This window comes from Felis catus, chromosome B2 (assembly GCF_018350175.1).
Source record: "Felis catus isolate Fca126 chromosome B2, F.catus_Fca126_mat1.0, whole genome shotgun sequence".
Classification (NCBI taxonomy): domain Eukaryota; kingdom Metazoa; phylum Chordata; class Mammalia; order Carnivora; family Felidae; genus Felis; species Felis catus.
In genome coordinates, this window is record NC_058372.1 from 1,552,908 (window position 1) to 1,576,355 (window position 23,448).

The following is a 23,448-nucleotide window of genomic DNA, read 5'->3' on the forward strand; positions in this document are numbered from 1 at the left end:
GGCTCAGTCGGTTGAGCGTCCGACTTCGGCTCAGGTCATGATCTCGCGGTCTGTGAGTTCAAGCCCCACGCCAGGCTCTGTGCCGACAGCTCAGAGACTGGAGCCTGTTTCGGGTTCTGTGTCTCCCTCTCTCTCTCTGCCCCTCCCCTGTTCATGCTCTGTCTCTCTCGGTCTCAAAAATAAATAAAACATTAAAAAAAATTTTTTTTAAATAAAACCGATTTTGACCAAATGGACTTTTGCCTAATTGTAAAATGATTCCCCAAATTTATTTCTTTCTCCCTCTGAATAAATACCTATTGAAGCATATTAATCACATCCACATTTTTCTGTTTACCTCTGTTTAGGGCCTTGAGAACTGACACAAGTAGACCCACCCAAAGGCCCTATGATTCCTTACAGAGCGACTGTACTCTTCAGATTATCTTCACTGATGATTTTTTATTTCAACTCCAGATAGTTAACATACAGTGCAATATTTGTCTCAGGTATAGAATTGAGTGATGGATCACTTACATACAACACACGTTGCTCGCCACAACAACCGTCATTGATGAATTTTAAAACTGTATTTGATCCTTTCGCTCCGAGATAGGACTTCTCAGAGAGGCCTCCTCTGACCAGAGACAACCCAACCACGACACTCTCCATCCTCTATCAACACCATCTGCTCCCTGACTCGCTTCCTTAGCACTCATCATAAATGATTTCACTGCACTTGGTGTTTATTTGTTCATTGTCTGTTTTCCCCAAATAAAATTAAGATCTGTGGAGGCAGCGACTTTTCTGAATTGTCTGTTTTGTTGATTGCTATACATCTATTGCTTGTCAAATGTAGGTGCTCAGTATTTGGTGAATTGATTCATTCAGTTAGAGTGGTAAATAAGAGAGAGAAAACATATTCTTTGGGAGGTTTTTTTTAAAGTTTATTCATTTTTGAAAGACAGAGAGAGACAGAGCACAAGCGGGGCTGGCGCAGAGAGAGGGAGACACAGAATCTGAAGTAGGCTCCAGGCTCTGTGCAGTCAGCATGGAGCCTGACACAGAGCTTGAACTCACAAACCATGAGATTATGACCTGAGCCGAAGCTGGACGCCTAACCAACTAAGCTACCCAGGTGCCCCTGGGAGTTTATGTTTTCATTATAGGAAGATACATGGTATGGTACGAATCTTTGTGTCCCCCAGAAATTCATGTGTTGTTATGTTTTCACTCTTATGCAGATCCTGAGAAACTTAACAGAAACCCATGGGGGAGGGGAAGGAAAAAAAAAAAAGAGGTTAGAGTGGGAGAGAGCCAAAGCATAACAGACTCTTAAAAACTGAGAACAAACTGAGGGCTGATGGGGGGTGGGAGGGAGGGGAGGGTGGGTGATGGGTATTGAGGAGGGCACCTTTTGGGATGAGCACTGAGTGTTGTATGGAAACCAATTTGACAATAAATTTCATATATTTAAAAAAAATTTTTTTAATGTAAAAAAAAAAAAAAAAGAAATTCATGTGTTGAAATCCTAACCCACAATGTGAAGGTGTTAAAACATAAGGTCTTGGGGGCTGATTAGGTCATAAGGCTGGAGTCCTTGTGAATAAGATTAGTGCCCTCATAAACAGGACCCAAAGAGCTTCCTTAGCCTTCTGCCCCATGAGGACACAATAAGAAGACGGCCATCTACAAACCAGGAAGTGGATCTCACAAGACAACAAAACTGCTGGTGCCCTAGTTTTGTCCACCTGAGTCATAGCATTTTTGTGACAGTAGCCCAAAGAGACTAAGACAATACATTTTTTAAGTTTTTTTAAATATTAAATGTATTGTCAAATTGGGTTTCCATACAACACCCAGTGCTCATCCAAACAGGTGATGGGCTCCTCAATGCCCATCACCCACCCTTCCCTTCCTCCTACCCCCCATAAACCCTCAGTATATTCTCAGTTTTTAAGAGTCTCTTATGGTTTGGCTCCCTCCCTCTCTAACTTTTTTTCCTTCCCCTCCCCCACGGTCTTCTGTTAAGTTTCTCAGGATCCACATAAGAGTGAAAACATATGGTATCTGTCTGTCTCTGGATGACTTATTTCACTTATCATAACACTCTCCAGATCCACCCATGTTGCTACAAAAGGCCATATTTCATTATTTCTCATTGCCAAGTAGTATCCCATTGTGTATATAAACCACAATTTCTTCATCCATTCATCAGTTGATGGACATTTAGGCTCTTTCCATAATTTGGCTATTGTTGAGAGTGCTGCTATAAACATTGGGGTACAAGTGCCCCTAAGCATCAGCACTCCTGTATCCCTTGGATTAATTCCTAGCAGTGCTATTTCTGGGTCCTAGGATAGATCTATTTTTAATTTTTTGAGGAACCTCAACACTGTTGTCCAGAGTGGCTGCACCAGTTTGCATTCCCACCAACAGTGCAAGAGGGTTCCAGTTTTTATTTAAATTCCAGTGAGTTCACACACAGATTAATGTTAGTACATTAATAGGTGTACAACATAGCCATTCAACACTTCCACATAACACCCAGTGTTATCTTTTTTCCTTTGTTTTATTTCTTAAATTCTGCATATGAGTGAAATTACATAGTACTTATTTTTTTCTCTGACAGACTTATTTCACCTAGCATTAGATTGTAAATGGCCCCTAGAGTAAACGGCTAAAAAAAAAAAAAGCAAAAAAAGGGAGGGAACAAATAGAAAGTAGACAGAAAAGCTTATTTAGTCAAATGACTTCAAAAGACATTATATTGTTCATGTAAGGCAAAAGCACCTGCTTTATAATCTGAGTTTGTCCATTCCTTGACAACCAGCGAGAAATTTTTCAAAAGTTGAAGAATCCATATTTCGCTTATGTGTCCAGTGTAGCAAATCTATGTTCTATAATCACAGAATAAGGAGCAAGGGACAAGGAAATCACTGTGTGGAAATGTAATATGCAAGTAGATATATATATATATGTGAGAATTTCTATACATTTTTGTTTTTCATTTTCTGAAGTTAGTTACAAATTTAAAGAATTTTTTTTTAAATAATAGGGGGAGCTATACAAAACTAAAGGAGAAGAGAACTCAAAAATGAAATTGAGATCTTTAGTCAAAGTGACTATTTTCAAGTATCCGTATGTTAAATTTTTAATAGATAAAACTGCCACTGACTGATTTTATATTTCTTTTTATCATTGTTATTAATAACAGTATTTATAAAGCATATATACACAAATGTATACACTACATACATATATATATAATATATGTATACATAGTACTAAAGGAAGTGGCTGGAAGGGGGGAAAATGTTTACCAGATATTTTGTCAAATAGTGGTATGGGCTCTTCCAAAATTGGTAAAAGTCAGTGTTTTCATACCATCAGACCCTTTAATTGACTTAGTAATAGCTAGTACTTATTGGAATGCTTACTATGTGTCAACCAATATTGTAACATTTTACATGTGTTTAAATCTCATACTAATCCTTTAAAAATGTATTCTTTACTATCCCCATAATATATAGGTAAGAAATCTTAGGCACTTAAGAAAAGTTAAGTAATTTTCCCAAGTTCACACAAGCTCATAACTAGAACCAAAAAAATCTGGTTCTATCTCCTTCACACTGTACTATATCTTGAGCATGCTTACTATCATACAAAAGCAGACAGTAACGTTGTTTTATTATTCAAAGATGAGAAATCATCACATTTAAATATGTATCATGAGTCAATTTGTGCTCATGTATTTTGTTAAAGTAATTATTAGTGGTATATAATTTAATTTATTATCATAAACCAGCCCATAAAAATCTTCAGATTCATACTCGCTTCAGGGTCCTGGGTTTAGATAGTGACCTCAGACACAATGAAACTGTCATGGACACTGAAGTATGTGAGTTACTTATCATGGACATCAAGAAAAAGGCACATGAGAACTGAATAAAGATATAAATCTTGGATCTTCAACTTATTGTTTAGGGCTGTACAAATTCGCATCTTCTCTTCACACATCACTGTTTCAACTTGGCTATCAGACATAACAGTGATAGGCAATGTAAGATATTTGTTCCAAGAAAATTATTTCCAAATCAATGTATGTGCTATTAATAGTAAGAATATCTTATAGAATTTCTTTTTGATCAGGCATTTTTATTCTATTTTTTCCACCTTTTCTCCTTCTACTTCTTCTTTATTTTCCTTTCTCTTTCTCTGGTTTTTTGATTCTCTATTTGGTCTTCCTTTTTTCTCCTTTCACTTTTCTCTATTTATGGCATGAGGCTTCCCCCAACTTTTCCTTTTCTTTTTCCAGGGTTACTTCAACAAACAATACAAGTACACCTGGTTAAAGGTCCAAACACTCCACCACTACGAACAAGGAGGAGCTCTGCAGAGAATTGACCAGTTACATAGAGCAGCCAAAATGCAACAACAGAGTTCATGCAACATACACCAAAAAGTACCAGGTCCTGGACTGTGTGTGACACCTTTTAATATATTAGTAATTACAGGAACAGGGCACAAAACAACCTATTAAAACATGCAAAAGACAGAAATTTATCCAAAGTGACTAAATGGAAGAATTCTCCCCAAAAGAAAAATAAGGAAGAAATCTCAGGCAGAAAATTGCTCAAAACAATATATAAACAATATATCTGAACAAGAATTTAGAATAACAGTTATTAGACTAATTAGACTAATAGCTGGGCTTTAAAAAAGCATAGAAGACACCAGAAAAACACTTGCTACAGATATCAAAGACCTAAGAACTAGTCACAATGAATTAAGAAATTCTATAAGTGGTATACAAAATAAACTAGACAAAGTGACAGCAAGGATGGAAGAAGCATAGGAGAGAATGGGTAAAATAGATGAAAAAAATTATGGAAAATGATGAAACCAAAAAAAGGAGGAAAAGAAAATTACAAGACCATGAGGGGAGAACTAGAATCTAAGTGATTCAGTGAAATTAAATGATAGCCATATCATAGAGTTCCAGAAGAAAAGGAGCGAGAAAAGAGGAAAGAAGGTTTATTTGAACAAATTATGGTTGAGAACTTCCCTAATCTGGAGAAGGAAACAGGCACCCAAGTCCAAGAGGCACAGGGAACTCTCTTGAAAAGTAACAAACCTGGGGCGCCTGGGTGGTGCAGTAGGTTAAGCGTCCGACTTCAGCCAGGTCATGATCTCACGGTCCGTGAGTTCGAGCCCCGCATCGGGCTCTGGGCTGATGGCTCAGAGCCTGGAGCCTGTTTCCGATTCTGTGTCTCCCTCTCTCTCTGCCCCTCCCCCGTTCATGCTCTGTCTCTCTCTGTCTCAAAAATAAATAAACGTTGAAAAAAAAAAAAAAAGAAAAGTAACAAACCAGATCAACACCATGACACATCATAGACAAACTGTCAAAATACAAAGATAAAGACAGAATTCTGATAGTAGCCAGGGACAAATGGGACTTAACCTACAAGGGTAGACCCATTTGGGTAATAGCAGACCTGTTCACTGAAACTTGGCAGGTCACAAGGGAGTGGCAGGAAATATTCAATATGCTGAACAGGAAAAACATGCAGTCAAGAATCCTTTATCCAACAAGGCTGTCATTCAGAATAGAGATAAAGGCTTTCCTGGACAGACAAAAAATAAAGGAGTCCACGACCACTAAACAAGCCCTGCAAGAGATACTAAGGGGGACTCTGTGAGTGGAAAGCAGCAAAGACTACAAAGGACCAGAGACATCACTGCAAACATGAAACCTACAGAGAACACAATGGCACTAAATCCATATATTTCACTAATAACTCTCAATGTAAATGGGCTAAATGCCCCAATTGAAAGTCATAGGGTATCAGAATGGATATAAAAAACACACACAAGATCCATCTATATGCTGTCTACAAGAGACTCATTTCAGACCTGAGGAACCTGCAGATTGAAAGTGAGAGGATGGAGAACCATCTATCATTCTACTGGAAGTCAAAAGAAACCTGGGGTAGCCATACTTAGACAATCTAGATTTCAAAACAAAGATTGTAACAAGAGATGAAGAAGGGCATTATATCATAATTAAGAGATTTATCCATCAAGAATAGCTAACGATTATAAGTATGCCCCCAACATGATAGCACCCAAATGTATAAATCTATTAATCACAAACATAAGCAATCATATTAATGATAATAATACTATAATTGTAGGTAATTTTAATACTCCACTTACAGAGAGATTATCTAGACACAAAACCAAAAAGGAAACACTGGTTCTGAATGACATACTGGACCAAATGGACTTAATAGATGTATTCAGAAGCTTTCATCCTAAAGCAACAGGATATATATTTTTCTCGAGTGCACATGGTACATTCTCCAGAATAAATCACATACTGGGTCACAAAACAGCCCTCCAAAAGTACAAAAAGATTGAGATTATATCATACCATGCATATTTTCAGATCACAACACTATGAAACTTGAAATCAACCACAAGAAATAAATTTGGAGAGCCCCCAAATACATGGAGGTTAAAGAACATCAAATTAAAAAATGAATGAGTTAATCAGGAAGTCAAAGAAGAAATTTAAAAATACATGGAGGCAAAAGAAAATGAAAACACAAGAGCCCAAACCCGTTGGGATGCAATAAATGCAGTTCTAAGAGAAAAATACCTTGCAATTCATGCCTATTTCAAGAAGCAAGAAAGGTCCCAACCACAACCTAACCTTACACTTAAAGGAGCTAGAAAAACAGCATAAGATTAAGCTGAAACCCAGCAGAAAGAGGAAAATAATAAAGATGAGAGCAGAAATAAATGATATAGAATCAAAAAAAAAACAGTAGAACAAATCAATAAGGCTAACAGCTGGTTTTTTGAAACACTAAACAAAGTTGATAAACCCCTAGCTACACTTCTCAAAAAGGAAAGAAGACCCAAATAAATAAAATCTCGAATGAAAAGGGAGAGATCACAACGAACACCACAGAAACACTATTAGAGAATACTCTAAAAATTATATGCCAAAAAAATTGGACAATTTGGAAGAAATGGACAAATTCCTAGACACTCACACACTACCAAAACTCAAACAGGGTAAAAATAGAAAAACTTGAACAGGCATATAAGCAGAAAAGAAATTGAATCACTTCTCAAAAATCTCCCAACAAATAAGAGTCCTGGGCCAGATGGATTCTCAGGGAAAATCTACCAGACATTTAAAGCAGAGTTAAAACCTATTCTGCTCAAACTGTTCAAAAAATAGTAATGGAAGGAAAGCTTCCATACTCATTCTATGAAGCCGGCATTACATTGATTCCAAAACCTGACAAAGACCCCACTAAAAAGGAGAATTACAGGCAAGTAGCTCTGATGAACGTAGATGCAAAAATTCTCACCAAGATACTAGCAAATAGAATTCAACAATACATTGAAAGAACTATTCACCGTGACTAACTGGGATTCACTCTTGGCCTGCAGGGATGGTTTAATATTCACAAAACAATCAATGTGATATACCACTTAATAGAAAAAAAAAAAGATAAGAACTATATGATCCTGTTAATATATGCAGACAAAGCATTTGACAAAATACAGTATCTTTATTAATAAAAACCCTCAAGAAAGTCAGGATAGAAGGAACAGAACTTAACATCACAATAGCCGGGGAGGTCTAAAGGAAGATGTTGGTGTAAGAGGATGCTGGGTTCACCACGTACTGCTGATCACTTATATTCCACCCACATCTGCCTAAATAACCCAGAAAACCACCAGAAGACTAGCAGAACAAACTCTCCAGAGCCAAGCATAGACAAGAGGCCCAGGGAGGAGGGTAGGAAGGGCAGAGAGGCAGTGCACGCTACACGGACTGGCAGGAGGGAGACAGGGCGGTGGAGGGGCAGCCCACCCAGCAAGGTGAGCCCACGAGTCTGACTTGCAAAAGCAGAGGAGCCAGACAGAGTGAGTTTTGACAGCCAGAGGGACTTATCATCTGGAATGTTATAAGTCAAAAGCTCTGCTCCGAGTGGGAGGGCTAGAGGACGCCAGGAGGGAGAGTTGTTGAGCTCCGGAAGACAGAGCTCAGCTTGGCGGGAAACAAAGGCACTGGCCAGCGCCATCTCCCTCACCCATCTCCCAGCCAAAATCCCAAAGGGAACCAGTTCCCGTCAGGGAACCTGCTTGCACCGCACAAACACCCAACGCTGTGCTTCTGTGGATCCATCCCTCCGATGGGTCCGTCTCCCTCCCAGTGCCATAGGACCCCTCCCACTGCGGACCACCAATGGCAAAGCGAGCTGAGTCTGCGTCTCCCGCCCCTGTGCACCTTGGGGATCCACCCCGGCTAATAGGCCAGATCCCATAGAAGCAGCACCACAAGCCTGGCAGTGTGCAAGTAGCCAAGACAGGGGCCACACCACTCCACAGTGAGTCCTGCCCCTGGGAGAGGGGAAGATAAGGTACACACCAGTCTGACTGTGGCCCCAGCAGTGGGCTAGGAACAAACACCAGGTATGACTGCGGCCCCGCCCACCAACAAAAGTTACTCCAGACAGCACAGAGGAAGAGCCCTGCAGTTCTGCGTCACTCCAGGGACTATCCAAAATGATGAAGCAGAAGAATTCTCCTCAAAAGAAACTCCAGGAAATAGCAACAGCTAACGAATTGATCAAAAACGATTTAACCAATAGAATGGAACATGAATTTAAAATAATAGTCAAAAAATTAATCACTGGGCTTGAAAAAGGTATAGAGAACAGGAGAGAATCTATTGCTACAGAGATCAAGGAACTAAGAAACAGTCAGGAGGCACTAAAGAATCCTATAAATGAGATGCAAAATAAAATTGAGGCGACGACAGCTCGGATTGAAGAGGCAGAGGAGAGAATAGGTGAATTAGAAGATAAAATTATGAAAAAAGAGGAAGCTGAGAAAAAGAGAGAGAAAAAAAATCCAGGTATATGAGGGGAGAATTAGAGAACTAAGTGATGCAATGAAACATAATAATACCCATATAACAGGGATTCCAGAGGAGGAAGAGAGAAAGGGGCTGAAGGTGTACTTGAACAAATCATAGCTGAGAACTTCCCTGATCTGGGGAAGGAAAAAGGTATTGAAATCCAAGAGGCACAGGGAACTCCCTTCAGACGTAACTTGAATTGATCTTCTGCATGACATATCATAGTGAAACTGGCAAAATACAAGGATAAAGAGAATTCTGAAAGCAGCTGGGGATAAACAGGCTCTAACATATAAAGGGAGACCGATAAGACTTGTGAGGGATCTCTCTACTGAAACTTGGCAACCCAGAAAGGAATGGCAAAAATCTTCCATGTGATGAACAGAAAAAAATGAAGCCGAGAACCCTATATCCAGCAAGCCTGTCATTCAAAATGCAAGGAGAGATAAAGGTCTTCCCAAACAAACAAAAACTTAAGGAATTCATCACCACTAACCCATCCCTACAAGAGATCCTAAGGGGGATTCTGTGAGGGAAATATTGCAAGGACCGCAAAGTTCCAGACATCACTACAAGCATGAAACCTACAGACATCACAATGACTCTAAACCCATATCTTTCTGTAATAACACTGAATGTAAATGGATTAAATGCTCCAACCAAAAGACATAGGGTATCAGAAGGATAAAAAAACAAGACCCATCTATTTGCTGTCTACAAGAGACTCATTTTAGGCCTGAGGACATCTTAGAGTGAAAGTGAGGGGATGGAGAACTATCTATCATGCTACTGGAAATCAAAAGAAAGCAGGAGTAGCCATACTTATATCACACAAACTAGACTTTAAATTAAAGGCTGTAACAAGAGATGAAGAAGGGCATTATATAATAATAAAGGGGCTATGCATCAGGAAGAGCAAACAATTATAAATGCCTATGCACTGAATACGGAAGCACCCAAATATATAAAACAATTAATCACAAACATAAGCAATCTTATTGATAAGAATGTGGTAATTTCAGAGGACTTTACTACTCCACTTACAACAATGGGTAGATCATCTAGACACAGAATGAATACAGAAACAAGGGCCCTGAATGATACATTGGATCAGATGGACTTGACAGATATATTTAGAACTCTGCATCACAAAGCAATAGAATATACTTTCTTCTAGAGTGCACATGGAATCTTCTCCAAGATAGATCACACACCGGGTCACAAAACAGCCCTTCATAAATATAAAAGAATTGAGATCATACCATGCATACTTTCAGACAACAATGCTATGAAGCTTGAAATCAACCACAGCAAAAAGTCTGGAAAACCTCCAAAAGCATGGAGGTTAAAGAACACACTACTAAAGAATGAATTGGTTAACCAGGCAATTAGAGAAGAAATTTTAAAATATATCAAAATGAATGAAATTGAAAATACAACAATCCAAACGCTTTGGGATACAACGAAGGCAGTCCTAAGAGGAAAATACATTGCAATCCAGGCCTATCTCAAGAAAGAAGAAAAATCCCAAATACAAAATCTAACAGCATACCTAAAGGAAATAGAAGCAAATAAGCAAAGACACCCCAAACCCAGCAGAAGAAGAGAAATAATAAAGATCAGAGCAGAAATAAACAATACAGAATCTAAAAACCTGTGGAGCAGATCAATGAAATCAAAAGTCTGGTTTTTTGAAAAAATAAACAAGATTGATAAACCTCTAGCCAGGCTTCTCAAAAAGAAAAGGGAGATGACCCAAATAGATAAAATCATGAATGAAAATGGAATTATTGCAACCAATCCCTCAGAAATACAAGCAATTATCAGGGAATACTATGAAAAATTATATGCCAACAAACTAGACAACATGGAAGAAATGGACAAATTCCTAAGCACCCACACACTTCAAAAACTCAAACAGGAAGAAATAGAAAACTTGAACAAACCCATAACTAGCAAAGAAATTGAATCAGTTATCAAAAATCTCCCAACAAATAAGAGTCCAGGACCAGATGGCTTCCCTGGGGAATTCTACCAGACATTTAAAGCAGAGATAATACCTATCCCTCTCAAGCTGTTCCAAAAAATAGAAAGGGAAGGAAAACGTCCAGACTCATTCTATGAAGCCAGCATTACTTTGATTCCCAAACCAGAGACCCAGTAAAAAAAGAGAACTACCGGCCAATATCCCTGATTAATATGGATGCAAAAACTCTCAACAAGATACTAGCGAATCGAATTCAACAGCATATGAAAAGAATTATTCACCGTGATCAAGTGGGATTAATTCCTGGGCAGCAGGACTAGTTCAAGATTCACAAATCAATCAATGGGATACATCACATTAATAAATGAAAAGGTAAGAACCATATGATCCTTTCAATCCATGCAGAAAAAGCATTTGACAAAATTCAGCATCCTTTCATAATAAAAACCCTCAACACACTCAGGATACAAGGAACATACTTAATCATAAGAGCCATTTATGAAAAGCCCACAGCTAATATCATCCTCAATGGGGAAAAACTGAGAGCTTTCTCCCTGAGATCAGGAACACGACAGGGATGTCCATTCCCACCACTGTTGTTTAATATAGTGTTGGAAGTTCTAGCATCAGCAATCAGACAACAAAAGGAAATCAAAGGCATCAAAATTGGCAATGATGAAGTCAAGCTTTCACTTTTTGCAGATGACATGATTCTATATAGAAAAGCTGATAGACTCCACCAAAAGTCTGCTAGAACTGATACATGAATTCAGCAAAGTTGCAGGATAAAAAAATCAATGTACAGAAATCAGTTGCATTCTTATACATGAATAATGAAGCAACAGAAAGACAAATAAAGAAACTGATCCCATTCACAATTGCACCAAGAAGCATAAAATACCTAGGAATAAATCTAACCAAAGATGTACAAGATCTGTATGCTTAAAACTATAGAAAGCTTATGAAGGAAATTGAAGAAGATATAAAGAAATGGAAAAACATTCCGTGCTCATGGGTTGGAAGAATAAATATTGTTAACATGTCAATACTACCCAAAGCTATCTACACATTCAATGCAATCCCAATCAAAATTGCACCAGCATTCTTCTCAAAGCTAGAACAAGCAATCCTAAAATGTGTATGGAACCAAAAAAGGCCCCAAATAGCCAAAGTAATTTTGAAGAAGACCAAAGCAGGAGGCATCACAATCCCAAACTTTAGCCTCTACTACAAAGCTGTAATCATCAAGACAGCATGGTGTTGGCACAAAAACAGACACATAGACCAATGGAATAGAATAGAAACCCCAGAACCAGACCCACAAAAGTATGGCCAACTATTCTTTGACAAAGCAGGAAAGAACATCCAATGGAAAAAAGACAATCTCTTTAATAAACGGTGCTGGGAGAACTGGACAGCAACATCCAAAAAGATGAAACTAGACCACTTTCTTACACTATTCACAGAAACAAACTCAAAATGGATAAAGGACCTGAATGTGGGACAGGAAACCATCAAAACCCTAGAGGAGAAAGCAGGAAAAAAACCTCTCTGAGATCAGCTGCAGCAATTTCTTACTTGACATATCCCCAAAAGCAAGGAAATGAAAAGCAAAACTTAACTATTGGGACCTCATGAAGATAAAAAGCTTCTGTACAGCAAAGGAAACAATCAACAAAACTAAAAGGCAACCAACGGAATGAGAAAAGATATTTGCAAATGACATATAGGACAAAGGGCTAGTATTCAAAATCTATTTAATAGCTCACCAAACTCCACAACCTAAAAACAAATAATCCAGTGAAGAAATGGGCAGAAAACATGAATACACACTTCTCTAAAGAAGACATCCACATGACTAACAGGCACATGAAAAGATGCTCAACGTCACTACTCATCAGGGAAATACAAATCAAAACCACACTCAGATATCACCTCACGCCAGTCAGAGTGGCTAAAATGAACAAATCAGGAGACTATAGATGCTGGCGAGGATGTGGAGAAATGGGAACACTTGCACTGTTGGTGGGAATGCAAACTGGTGCAGCCGCTCTGGAAAACAGTGTGGAGGTTCCTCAAAAAAATTAAAAATAGATCTACCCTATGACCCAGTAATAGCACTGCTAGGAATTTACCCAAGGGATGCAGAAGTGCTGATGCAGAGGGGCACTAGTACCCCAATGTTTATAGCAGCACTTTCAACAATAGCCAAATTATGGAAAGAGCCTAGATGTCCATCAACTGCTGAATGGGTAAAGAAATTGTGGTTTATATACACAATGGACTACTAAGTGGCAATGAGAAAGAAGGAAAAATGGCCTTTTGTAGCAACATGGGTGGAACTGGAGAGTGTTATGCTAAGTGAAATAAGTCATACAGAGAAAGACAGATACCATATGTTTTCACTCTTACGTGGATCCTGAGAAACTTAACAGAAGTCCATGGGGTAGGGGAAGAAAAAAAAAAGGAGGTTAGAGAGGGAGGGAGCCAAACCTTAAGAGACTCTTAAAAACTGAGAATAAACTGAGGGTTGATGGGGGTGGGCGGGAGGGAAGGGTGGCTGAGGGGTATTGAGGAGGGCACCTTTTGGGATGAGCACTGGGTGTTGTACGGAAACCAATTTGACAATAAACTTCATATATTGAAAAATACATACATACATACATACATACATACATACATACAGAGAGCGAACTGAGGATTGATGGGGTGTTGGGGGAAGGGGAAATGGGTGATGGGCATTGAGGAGGACACTTATTGGAATAGCACAGGGTGTTATACATAAGAGATGAATCACTGGATTCTACTCCTGAAGACAAACAACACTGTATGTTAACTAACTTGAAATTACATACATACATACATACATACATACATACATACATACGTACATACATACATACATCTTATAGATTAACATCTACTATAATTCTAGTTTTTGAAATGCACATTTAGCAGCAAATTTTATCTGTAACACATTTACTACCTAGAGAAAAAAAATCTGAATATACAGTTCCTCATTCCCCTGTCCTAAAGCTTTCCTTCATGTTGGCATAACTTTTGCATCTATTTCGTTTCTCCTAATGAAATATCAGGATATGGTCTAATTCTCCAATCTCTTCATGAACTACTTTTTCTCTCCCACTTTACAGATATCAATCGGATGCAGGTCAATGGTTTAGGAAATCTTTCTTTGTGATCTGGGCTTTCAGGCAACACTGGGAAATGTTGCTCCCTTCTTAATCTGAATTAATGCTTTTGTAATGTGCCTCTAGGACTAAGACCTATTTGCTGGGGTTTTTTCAGTCAGAATGAGTAGCAAGAATCTGTGACAGGTTTCATCACCTTACGTGAAGTCACGTGTTCAAGAAGGTGGAGTCCTCCTGTCCAGAATGAGTTTTTAACCTGCTTGGGGAACAGCAGAATTCACAGAATTCACAGCCACGCTGCAGGAAAGACATGAAGGGGCAGCAGTGCTGGACAGCACGTGCTTAGCTTTTCCACACGTTGTGGGCTCCTCACTGCTCAAGAAGCAGCATATCGGGAGAACTGTCTCTGGATCATAGTAACGTCCATCTTCAATCTCTCTTGGAAAAGAGTGTGTCTGGGTTGGTAAAACAATTGGGGGAGGTAAGGGAAACTGAACTTAGAGTTATATGCACTGATTCCTCTGGTTTTCTTTCAGAATTCTTACAATAAATCAATATTGTAAATCTCTGCAGAGAAATTCTCCCTTTTAAGCTCTATTATGGAAGATTAAATCTATTCTCCACTGGAAGAGGAGGACATGAAACTCTTTCTTGGTGTGTGATTTCAGACATTTTGATCCAGCAGAAATGTAATGGGGAAATGTAGGTTAAATTGGAAATGAAGGACTGAAATACAATATTTTATGCAAGAGGACTGTGCACATGGGAAGGAATCAGACCTTTCTCTATATCTCCTGGTGTGCATGAAAAATTATTTGAAGACTTCCAATGTCAGGGTTTTAATTGGCAGGAGGATTTTTCCCCTTTCTGAATTAATCTTTGAAAGGCATAGCGATAATGGAAATAGCTAAGGAATTAACAGCATGGCATTGACTCATTTTCAAAAAATTTTCATTTTTGTTTTCATATAATTTTAACTGAGGTTCTGTCTTATTCAAAAGTCAGGAACTATTACACACACCAACTTGTCTGTTGATATAAGTAAGTTTTTTTTTATTCACCTCCCTGCTCAGACATTATAGACCTGTAAAGATGTGTGCCAGTGTGCAACACATTTCAGAGTTATATTTCTCTTTTATGCAACTCAGTCAATGGCAGAATCCAGGCTCATATCATGATTCTTGAAAAGCTAATTTTTTTAACATTTATTTATTTTTGAGAGAGAGGTAGAGCACGAGGTGGGAGGGGAGGGGCAGAGAGAGATGAAGACACAGAATCCAAAGCAGGTTACAGGCTCTGAACTGTTAGCACAGAGCCCAATGTGGGGCCCAAATCCACAAAACATGAGATCATGACCTGAGCCAAAGTCAGACACTTAACTGACTGAACCACCAAGTGTCCCTTGAAAAGCTAATTCTGAGGGAATCAACAAATGACTCTCACAAAATAACTGTTAGCCAGTATATTCAGTATATTCAGTATATTCAGTATAGCCAGTATATTCTTCTAAACGTGTCTACTTTTGAATCTTGGCCACAATTTGGGGTATTTTCTTCATAATATCCAGGAAACAGATTTGAAAAAGCATAACAAATATCATACCGTATATATTTACACAATATCTACACACACACACACACACACACACACACACACACACACAAAGGGAAATAAGGACACCAGTTTGATATTTACTTCTTAATATTCAATATGTATTTTCTCTTAATTACTTTTTTGAGATAGAGAGCATGAAGGGGGAGTGGAACAGAGAGAGAGAGAATCTCAAGCAGTCCTCAACCCCAGCACAGAGCCTGATGTGGGCTTGACCACGGGATCATGACCTGAGCCAAAATCAAGAGTCAGACACATAACTGACTGAACCAGCCAGGTGCCACTCTTAGTTAATTTTTTAAATGTTTATTTATTTTGGAGAGAGAGAGACAGAGTGTGAGTGGAGGAGGGGCTGAGAGAGAGAGAGAGGGAGACACAGAATCTAAAGCAGGCATCAGGCTCCAAGCTGTCATCACAGAGCCCAACGCAGGGCTTGAACGCAAGAACTGTCAGATCATGACCTGAGCTGAAGACCCAGGCTTAACTCACCGAACCACTCAGGTGCCCCCTTATTTTCTAATAGAAGCTTTCTGGATGTTACTATGGCTGTAGCAGTAAGAATTGTATTTTTATACTCAGCGATAGGACACTATGGAGGATTACCAATAATCTGTTCAATTGTTAAAAATTTGGGCTGTTCTGACATCCTCATGTATGTCTAGAGGAGCTCTACCTGTATCTCACTACTGAATGAGGATGAGCTCATTATTCCTTAGAATAGAAACTAATGTCTTAAATTACTTTTCATCAAACTGAATGTACCTGTTATTTGTTACTATATAAATCACAGATATTTTCCACTTGTCTGCCACCTTCTCTCCTTTTTAATGTAAAAAATAATGCTACCTAACAACTTTATGTGATTTTACACTGTTATTCATAGTGTGGTAATTTTTATTTTGTTTGGAAATTATGTATAAATATAAGAGAATAGGTAGATGGTAGATAGATACAGATAGATACATAGATACACAGATACTTGGATAGACAGGTATTGATGGAACGTTTTAGGCAGCATGGAGAGAGTGGAGAGCAACAGGCATCAGACACACTTTCTTAAAGATTACAAAGTACCATGGGAAGCTGTTAAATTTTTACCAACATCGTACAATTTCTTCTTATAACAATTGCAATAAGTAATATTTATGGAGATATGCTATGTTCCAAGTGTTGTTTTAAGCAGATTTATCATTCAGTTAATCTTGACCCATAGCAGTTTTGTTTTCTTTATTTTCACAATGAGAAGTCTGAGCCCTTCTGGGCTCGGTAGCAAACACCTAAATAACCTGAGAGACATGAAGAGAAACTCTCTACCTATGCTTTCAAACTCTCAGCAAGGGGCATCTGGGTGGCTCAGTCAGTTCAGCATCTGACTTTGGCTGAGGTCATGATCTCACAGCCCGTGAGTTCGAGCCCCGTGTCGTGCCCTGTGCTGACAGCCAGAGCCTGGAGTCTGCTTCTGCTTCTGTGTCTCCCTCTCTCTCTGCCCCTAGCCCACTTGCATTCTGTCTCTCTCAAAAAATAAACATTAAAATTTTTTTTTAAACTCTCAGCTATACTGGCCCTCTACAGATCCCCTTTTCATGATATACGATATCAAACAAAAAAAGATAGGTTGAGAGTATCCCTCTTTAAGCAAGAAACATTTGGAGCTGGACAAAAGAATGAACAGGATTGCAGAAGTAGAAGTTCAGAAAAGAAGGGGAAGGGTTCCCAGGGCTTCCGATGGGAATGAGTTTAACATATCAAACTGGGAGGAAGCCAGGAGTCCATGTGTCATGTGTATAAAGCAACTTCTGAGATGAGCATAAGGCCTCGTGCAGATCCATGCAAGCATGGATTGGGGTATTTCTTCAATGAAACGGAAAGGGGCTAGCAAATTAAAAGAACATGGATGATGTGACTGATTTTATTGACTCGTGTAACAATGTAAACAAACAAAAAAAAAGTCTGGATGAAAGGAGTGAAGACAGGGGCGCCTGGGTGGCTCAGTCGGTTAAGCGTCCGACTTCAGCTCAGGTCGTGATCTCGAGGTCCGTGAGTTCTAGCCCCGCGTCGGGCTCTGTGCTGACAGCTCAGAACCTGGAGCCTGCTTCTGATTCTGTGTTTCCCTCTCTCTCTGACTCTCCCCCCATTCATGCTCTGTCTCTCTCTGTCTCAAAAATAAATAAACGTTAAAAAAATTTTTAATCTAGAAAATCTAGAAAAGAGATAATTGTGATTTCGATTAGGGTAGTGACTATGGAAGCTTCTTGAAAGTGAGAATATACTTAAAATACAACTTGCATTAAAATTTACCATTTCGGCGATAAGTTAGGTATTGGGATGAGAGACATAAAGATGTCAGGGGTAAAAGGCCCTATCTCCTACATGAGAAACCAGGACATCAGTAGTGCTACTCACTAAGATACAAAAGAAGAGAAACACTATTTTCCTCATTCTGACATTAGCAAAATAATTACATTTTATAGGTAAATTTGCTGACCAGAAAAATAATGTGTTCATTATATCAAGCGAACAAGATTGGTAGAGAATCAGAGGGTCACATCACTTTAGAAACAGATCCTTTCAAACTTGCAAATTTACATATGAAAATTTTCAGACCTTGAGTTTAAGAGTAATATCTCCAAGCTCACCGAGATAAAAATATATTAAATCCAACACCATAAAATGATCTACAACAAATACCAGATTACTTGGCTATAATATTTACTTTCACCCATTATTTTTTAATTATTAGCATAAATTCTTTTCCTTTAGTTATGTGGTCTGTACTGACAATTTCTCCTCCTCCATCTCCTTCTCTTACTCCTCCTGCTCCTCCTCCTCATCCTCATCCCCATCCTCCTTCACCTCCTTCTGCTTTTCTCATTCTAGGATTTGGACACTGAAGGACTATGGGCCAAAACAATCACACTTCTCTGCACGGTTTTATTCTGCTTGGTTTCTCAGACCATCCCAAACTGGAGATGGTCCTATCAGGAGTTGTCACTCTCTTCTACTTCATTACGTGGGTGGGTAACACAGCCATCATCCTTGCATCTCTCCTGGATTCCCATCTCCACACACCGATGTATTTTTTCCTCAGGAACTTATCTTTCCTGGATCTATGTTTCACAACCAGCATCATCCCTCAGATGCTCGTTAACTTGTGGGGACCTGACAAGACCATCAGCTATGTGGGCTGTGTCACTCAACTCTACGTTTATATGTGGTTGGGTTCCACTGAGTGTCTCCTCCTCGCTGTTATGTCCTATGATCGTTTCACAGCTATTTGTAAGCCCCTGCATTATTTGGTAATCATGAACCCACATCTCTGTCTCAAGATGATAATCACAGTCTGGAGCATTAGTTTGGCCAATTCTGTATTATTATGTACACTCACCCTGAATTTGCCTCGATGTGGAAACAACCTTCTGGACCATTTCTTGTGTGAGTTGCCAGCTATGGTCAAGATAGCATGTATAGACACCACGACAGTTGAAATGTCTGTTTTTGCTTTGGGCATTGTCATTGTCCTTACACCACTCGGCCTTATTCTTATATCCTATGGCTACATCGCCAAAGCTGTGCTGAGAATAAAGTCAAAAGAAGGCCAACAAAAAGCAATTAATACCTGTGGATCTCATCTCACTGTCGTGTCCATCTTCTATGGAACTATTATCTACATGTACCTGCAACCAGGTAACAGTGCCTCCAAAGACCAGGGAAAGTTCCTCACCCTCTTTTACACGATCGTCACTCCAAGTCTTAACCCTCTCGTTTATACCCTGCGGAACAAGGACATGAAGAATGCATTGAGGAAACTGGTGAGAGTTGACCGTGAATCTACAAAATCAAAGAGGGACCAAAAGTCATAGAATCGTATTACCCTGGATAAGACAATGAAAAACATTTTCTAATTGTCTTTCCTTGTTTTATTCAAGCGCAATAAACACACAGTGTTATATTAGTTTTAGGTATACAATGTGATTCAACAATTCTATACATTTATCAATGCTCATCACGTGTACTTTCAATCCCCTTTATCTATTTCACCCATCTCCTCACTCACTTCCCCTCTAGAAATTACTAATTCCCTATACTTAAGAGTCTATTTTTTATCTCTTTCTTTTCTTTGTTTGCTCATTTGCTTTGATGCCTAAATTCCACATATGAGTGAAATCATATGGTCTTTGTCTTTCTCTGACTGACTTATTTCACTTAGCATTACATGGTCTTACTCAACCATGTTATGGTGGATTTTGTGGCAAGATTTTGTTCTTTTCATGGCTGAGTAATATTCCATTATGCATATACCACACCTTCTTTATTCACTCATCTATCAATTGACACTTCGATTGCTTCCATATCTTGGCAGTAAACAGAGGGTGCCTATATCTTTTCAAATTAGTGTTTTTACTGGAATACTGGATCATATGGTGATTCTTTTTTTAATTTTTCAAGGAAACTCCATAGCGTTTTCCACAGTGGCTGTAACAATTTGCATTCCCACCAACAGTGCATGAGGATAGTAATTCCTTCGACATCAGCCAGAGAAACATTTTTTGAAATATGTCTCCTCTGATAAGGAAAACAAAAGGAAATTAAACTATTGAGACTACAACAAAATTAAAAGGGTTTAAACAGCAAAGGAAACAATCAACAAAACAAGAAGGCAAACTAGTGAGTGGAAGAAGAAATATTGAAATGTTATATCCAAAATATATAAATAATTTACAAAACTCAACACCAAAAATCATCATCATCATCATCATCATCATCATCATCATCATCTGATTTGAAAATGGGCAGAGGGCTTGAATATGTGTTTTTCCAAAGAAGATGAATAGATAGGCAACACACATGAAAAGATGCTCAACATCACTAAGCATCAGAGAAGTGCAAATTAAAACCACAATAAGAGATCACTTTACACTTGTCACAATGGTTAAAATCAAAAATTCAAGAAATAACAAGTGTTGGTGAGAATGTGGAGAAAAAGGAACCCTAATGCACTGTTGGTGGGAATCTGTCTTTAATTTCTACTGAGGCAAGTAATTCCTAGGGCATAGAGAGAATTAATAGAATAGTTGGTGTATATGAACATTCTGTGGATGCAAACAATACTATACCCATCCTACTTAGCTCTTTTATGACTTTCATCATTGGCATATCTTCAGGGAAATTGGGACATTAGGAATTTTTATTTTTGTTTGTAACATAACACCAAGAGCTATAAATATAAATGTGAAGACATGTGATTTATTCTAAAGACCCATAGGAAGTGTTTTGTTTATCTAGTTTTTATTTTCTATGCTAATGCTTGCGTCTTCAGAAATATAGACCTGAATGGATGATTTCATTTACTTTGTGTGGTGCATGTAACATCATAATGTACAAATATTATACATCAAATCTCTTTTGATGCCATACAAACATTTATCCTGAATAATGGGTCTTCATTATTGAAGTTATTTCTTCTTTACCATGACACAAGAAAGTGAGAAGAAACAAATTAAAGCATTTAGAGGTAATAAAACAGTTTTATTCATTACTTATTCACTCATGAAACATTTATTCCACGCTGTCTCAATCTCAATGACTAGCTTGAGTTTAGTTGGTATTTGCCTTAGATATCTAGAGAATCATGGATTTGTGTAATTTTTGAGAAATGTAGATTCATACATTTTTATGTAGTGGAATTTCATAGAATGAATAACTTTTCATTTCCAATTATTGTAATATAGTAGTTAGCTTTTTATGGTGAAATATGATGACCTTTTAATTGCCCTTTGATATTTTCTGTGATCTGAAACCTTTCTCTAAAAGACCCTATAATTTAAGAAGTATAATCAATCACATATATAATATTTTCTCCTCTGTCACCTCATAATTCTTGAAATGTGAAGACGAGGAGTCACTGGATAATTTTTACTTTCCCACTCAGAACACAGAAATGCCTCACATAAAATATAATGTGATGTAGGATACTGTCAATGTCCTTTCACCCACATCAATCTCCTTTACAGGTGGCTCCAGAAACAGTTCATCAGCCCACATAAAGTGTCAACAGAAAGAACATAAGTTCTGTGTCCCTGAGGTACACAGGTCTGGCCACCTCACCCATTATTCTTGTATTTTGAAAGTTTATTTTTAGTCTTGGCAAGAGTCTTTAATAACATTAGGATAAATATTAAGTCATTTGCTAACTTCAATAATAAGTATACCAAAAGTAGACTAGCAATGGACTCTTAGGAAAATATTATATCTTATACCTATAATTGTTTGTTTTTATATGTATCTTTAGTTCTATTTTTCCTTTGGCTTAAGTTTCTCCTGCATTAGGGCTGCAAAATAAACCAATATTTTAAATAATTAACCTCCCTCTTATTTCTCTTAAAGAATTGCATATTCTCAGACCATTATGCTAAGTTATAATAAATCCTTAAAATATATTGAGCCCCTATAAGTTAATCAGTACATCTGTAAGAATTCAGGGAGACACCTCTCCAGGAACTAAGGAGCTGATCAGTGACATTTCCCTCCTCCTCCCCTCAGCATGAACACAGAGTCACCTATGGGAAACAGTGCCACATGGGCACTGGCTGCCTAAACTGACTCACCAAGCTGCACCCCCCTGTACCCTGGCAGGATGGTCCTTCTCAGACAAGCGTGCCTCAGCCCCACTGTGGCAAGCCCCATCGCTCAGAAGTCCAGCACAAGCCACCACATCTCCTGACCAGAGAGTTCTGCAGGACCTCAGTTCTGGTGGAGCTGGTGTCAGGTCTCATTTAACAAGCCAACCAGAGCACACCTAGTTAAACTCACCACATTCAGACCAGGGACCAAACACTGTCCATGGGAAGCAAGGACAGTCTCTGCAGACGACTGGCCTGAAAGATAGAGCAGCCAAAACACAACAGCAGAGCACATGAAGCACATACTGGAAGCACTCCCTGAAGCTTCTACATGACCGTTTCTTCCTAAGGCCATTACTTTCATGAGAAGGAGACATAAGAACTTTTCTAACACAGAGAAGAAGGCAGACTTAGAAAAAATCAAATGAGAAAGAATGAAATCTGGCCATTTGTAGCAACGTGGGTGGAACCAGACAGTGTTGTGCTAAGTGAAATAAGTCGGGCAGAGAAAGACAGATACCATACGTTTTCACTCATATGTGGATCCTGAGAAACTTAACAGAAGACCATGGGGGAGGAGAAGAGGGAAAAAAAGTTATGAGAGGAAAGGAGGCAAACCATAAGAGACTCTTAAAAACTGAGAACAAACTGAAGGTTTATGGTGGGGGGGAGGGGAAAGTGGGTGATGGGCACTGAGGAGGGCACCTGTTGAGATGAGCACTGGGTGTTGTATAGAAACCAATTTGACAATAAATTATATATTAAAAAAAGAAAGAAAAAATGCAAATGAAAGAACAAGATAAGGTCACAGCCAGTGATCTAAGTGAGACAGATGTAAGTAACAGGCCTGATGGAGAATCTAAAGCAACAATCATAAGGATACTCACTAGTTTTGAGAAAAGAATGGAAGACATCAGGGAGACCCCTACAGCAGAGATAAAAGAGTTTTTAAAAAAGGAATCAGGGGCGCCTGGGTGGCGCAGTTGGTTAAGCGTCCAACTTCAGCCAGGTCACGATCTCGCGGTCCGTGAGTTCGAGCCCCGCGTCGGGCTCTGGGCTGATGGCTCAGAGCCTGGAGCCTGTCTCCGATTCTGTGTCTCCCTCTCTCTCTGCCCCTCCCCCGTTCATGCTCTGTCTCTCTCTGTCCCAAAAATA

The 23,448-nt window shown here is 38.7% G+C and overlaps 1 protein-coding gene across 1 annotated transcript; it reads left to right on the forward strand.

Moving 5' to 3' along the window:
- Positions 1-18,570: 18,570 nt before the first annotated feature.
- On the forward strand, positions 18,571-19,533 carry LOC105260530 (olfactory receptor 2W1). The gene has a single exon (XM_011282026.4). It carries the CDS (start codon positions 18,571-18,573, stop codon positions 19,531-19,533), a length of 963 nt encoding a protein of 320 aa, XP_011280328.2.
- Positions 19,534-23,448: the final 3,915 nt, after the last annotated feature.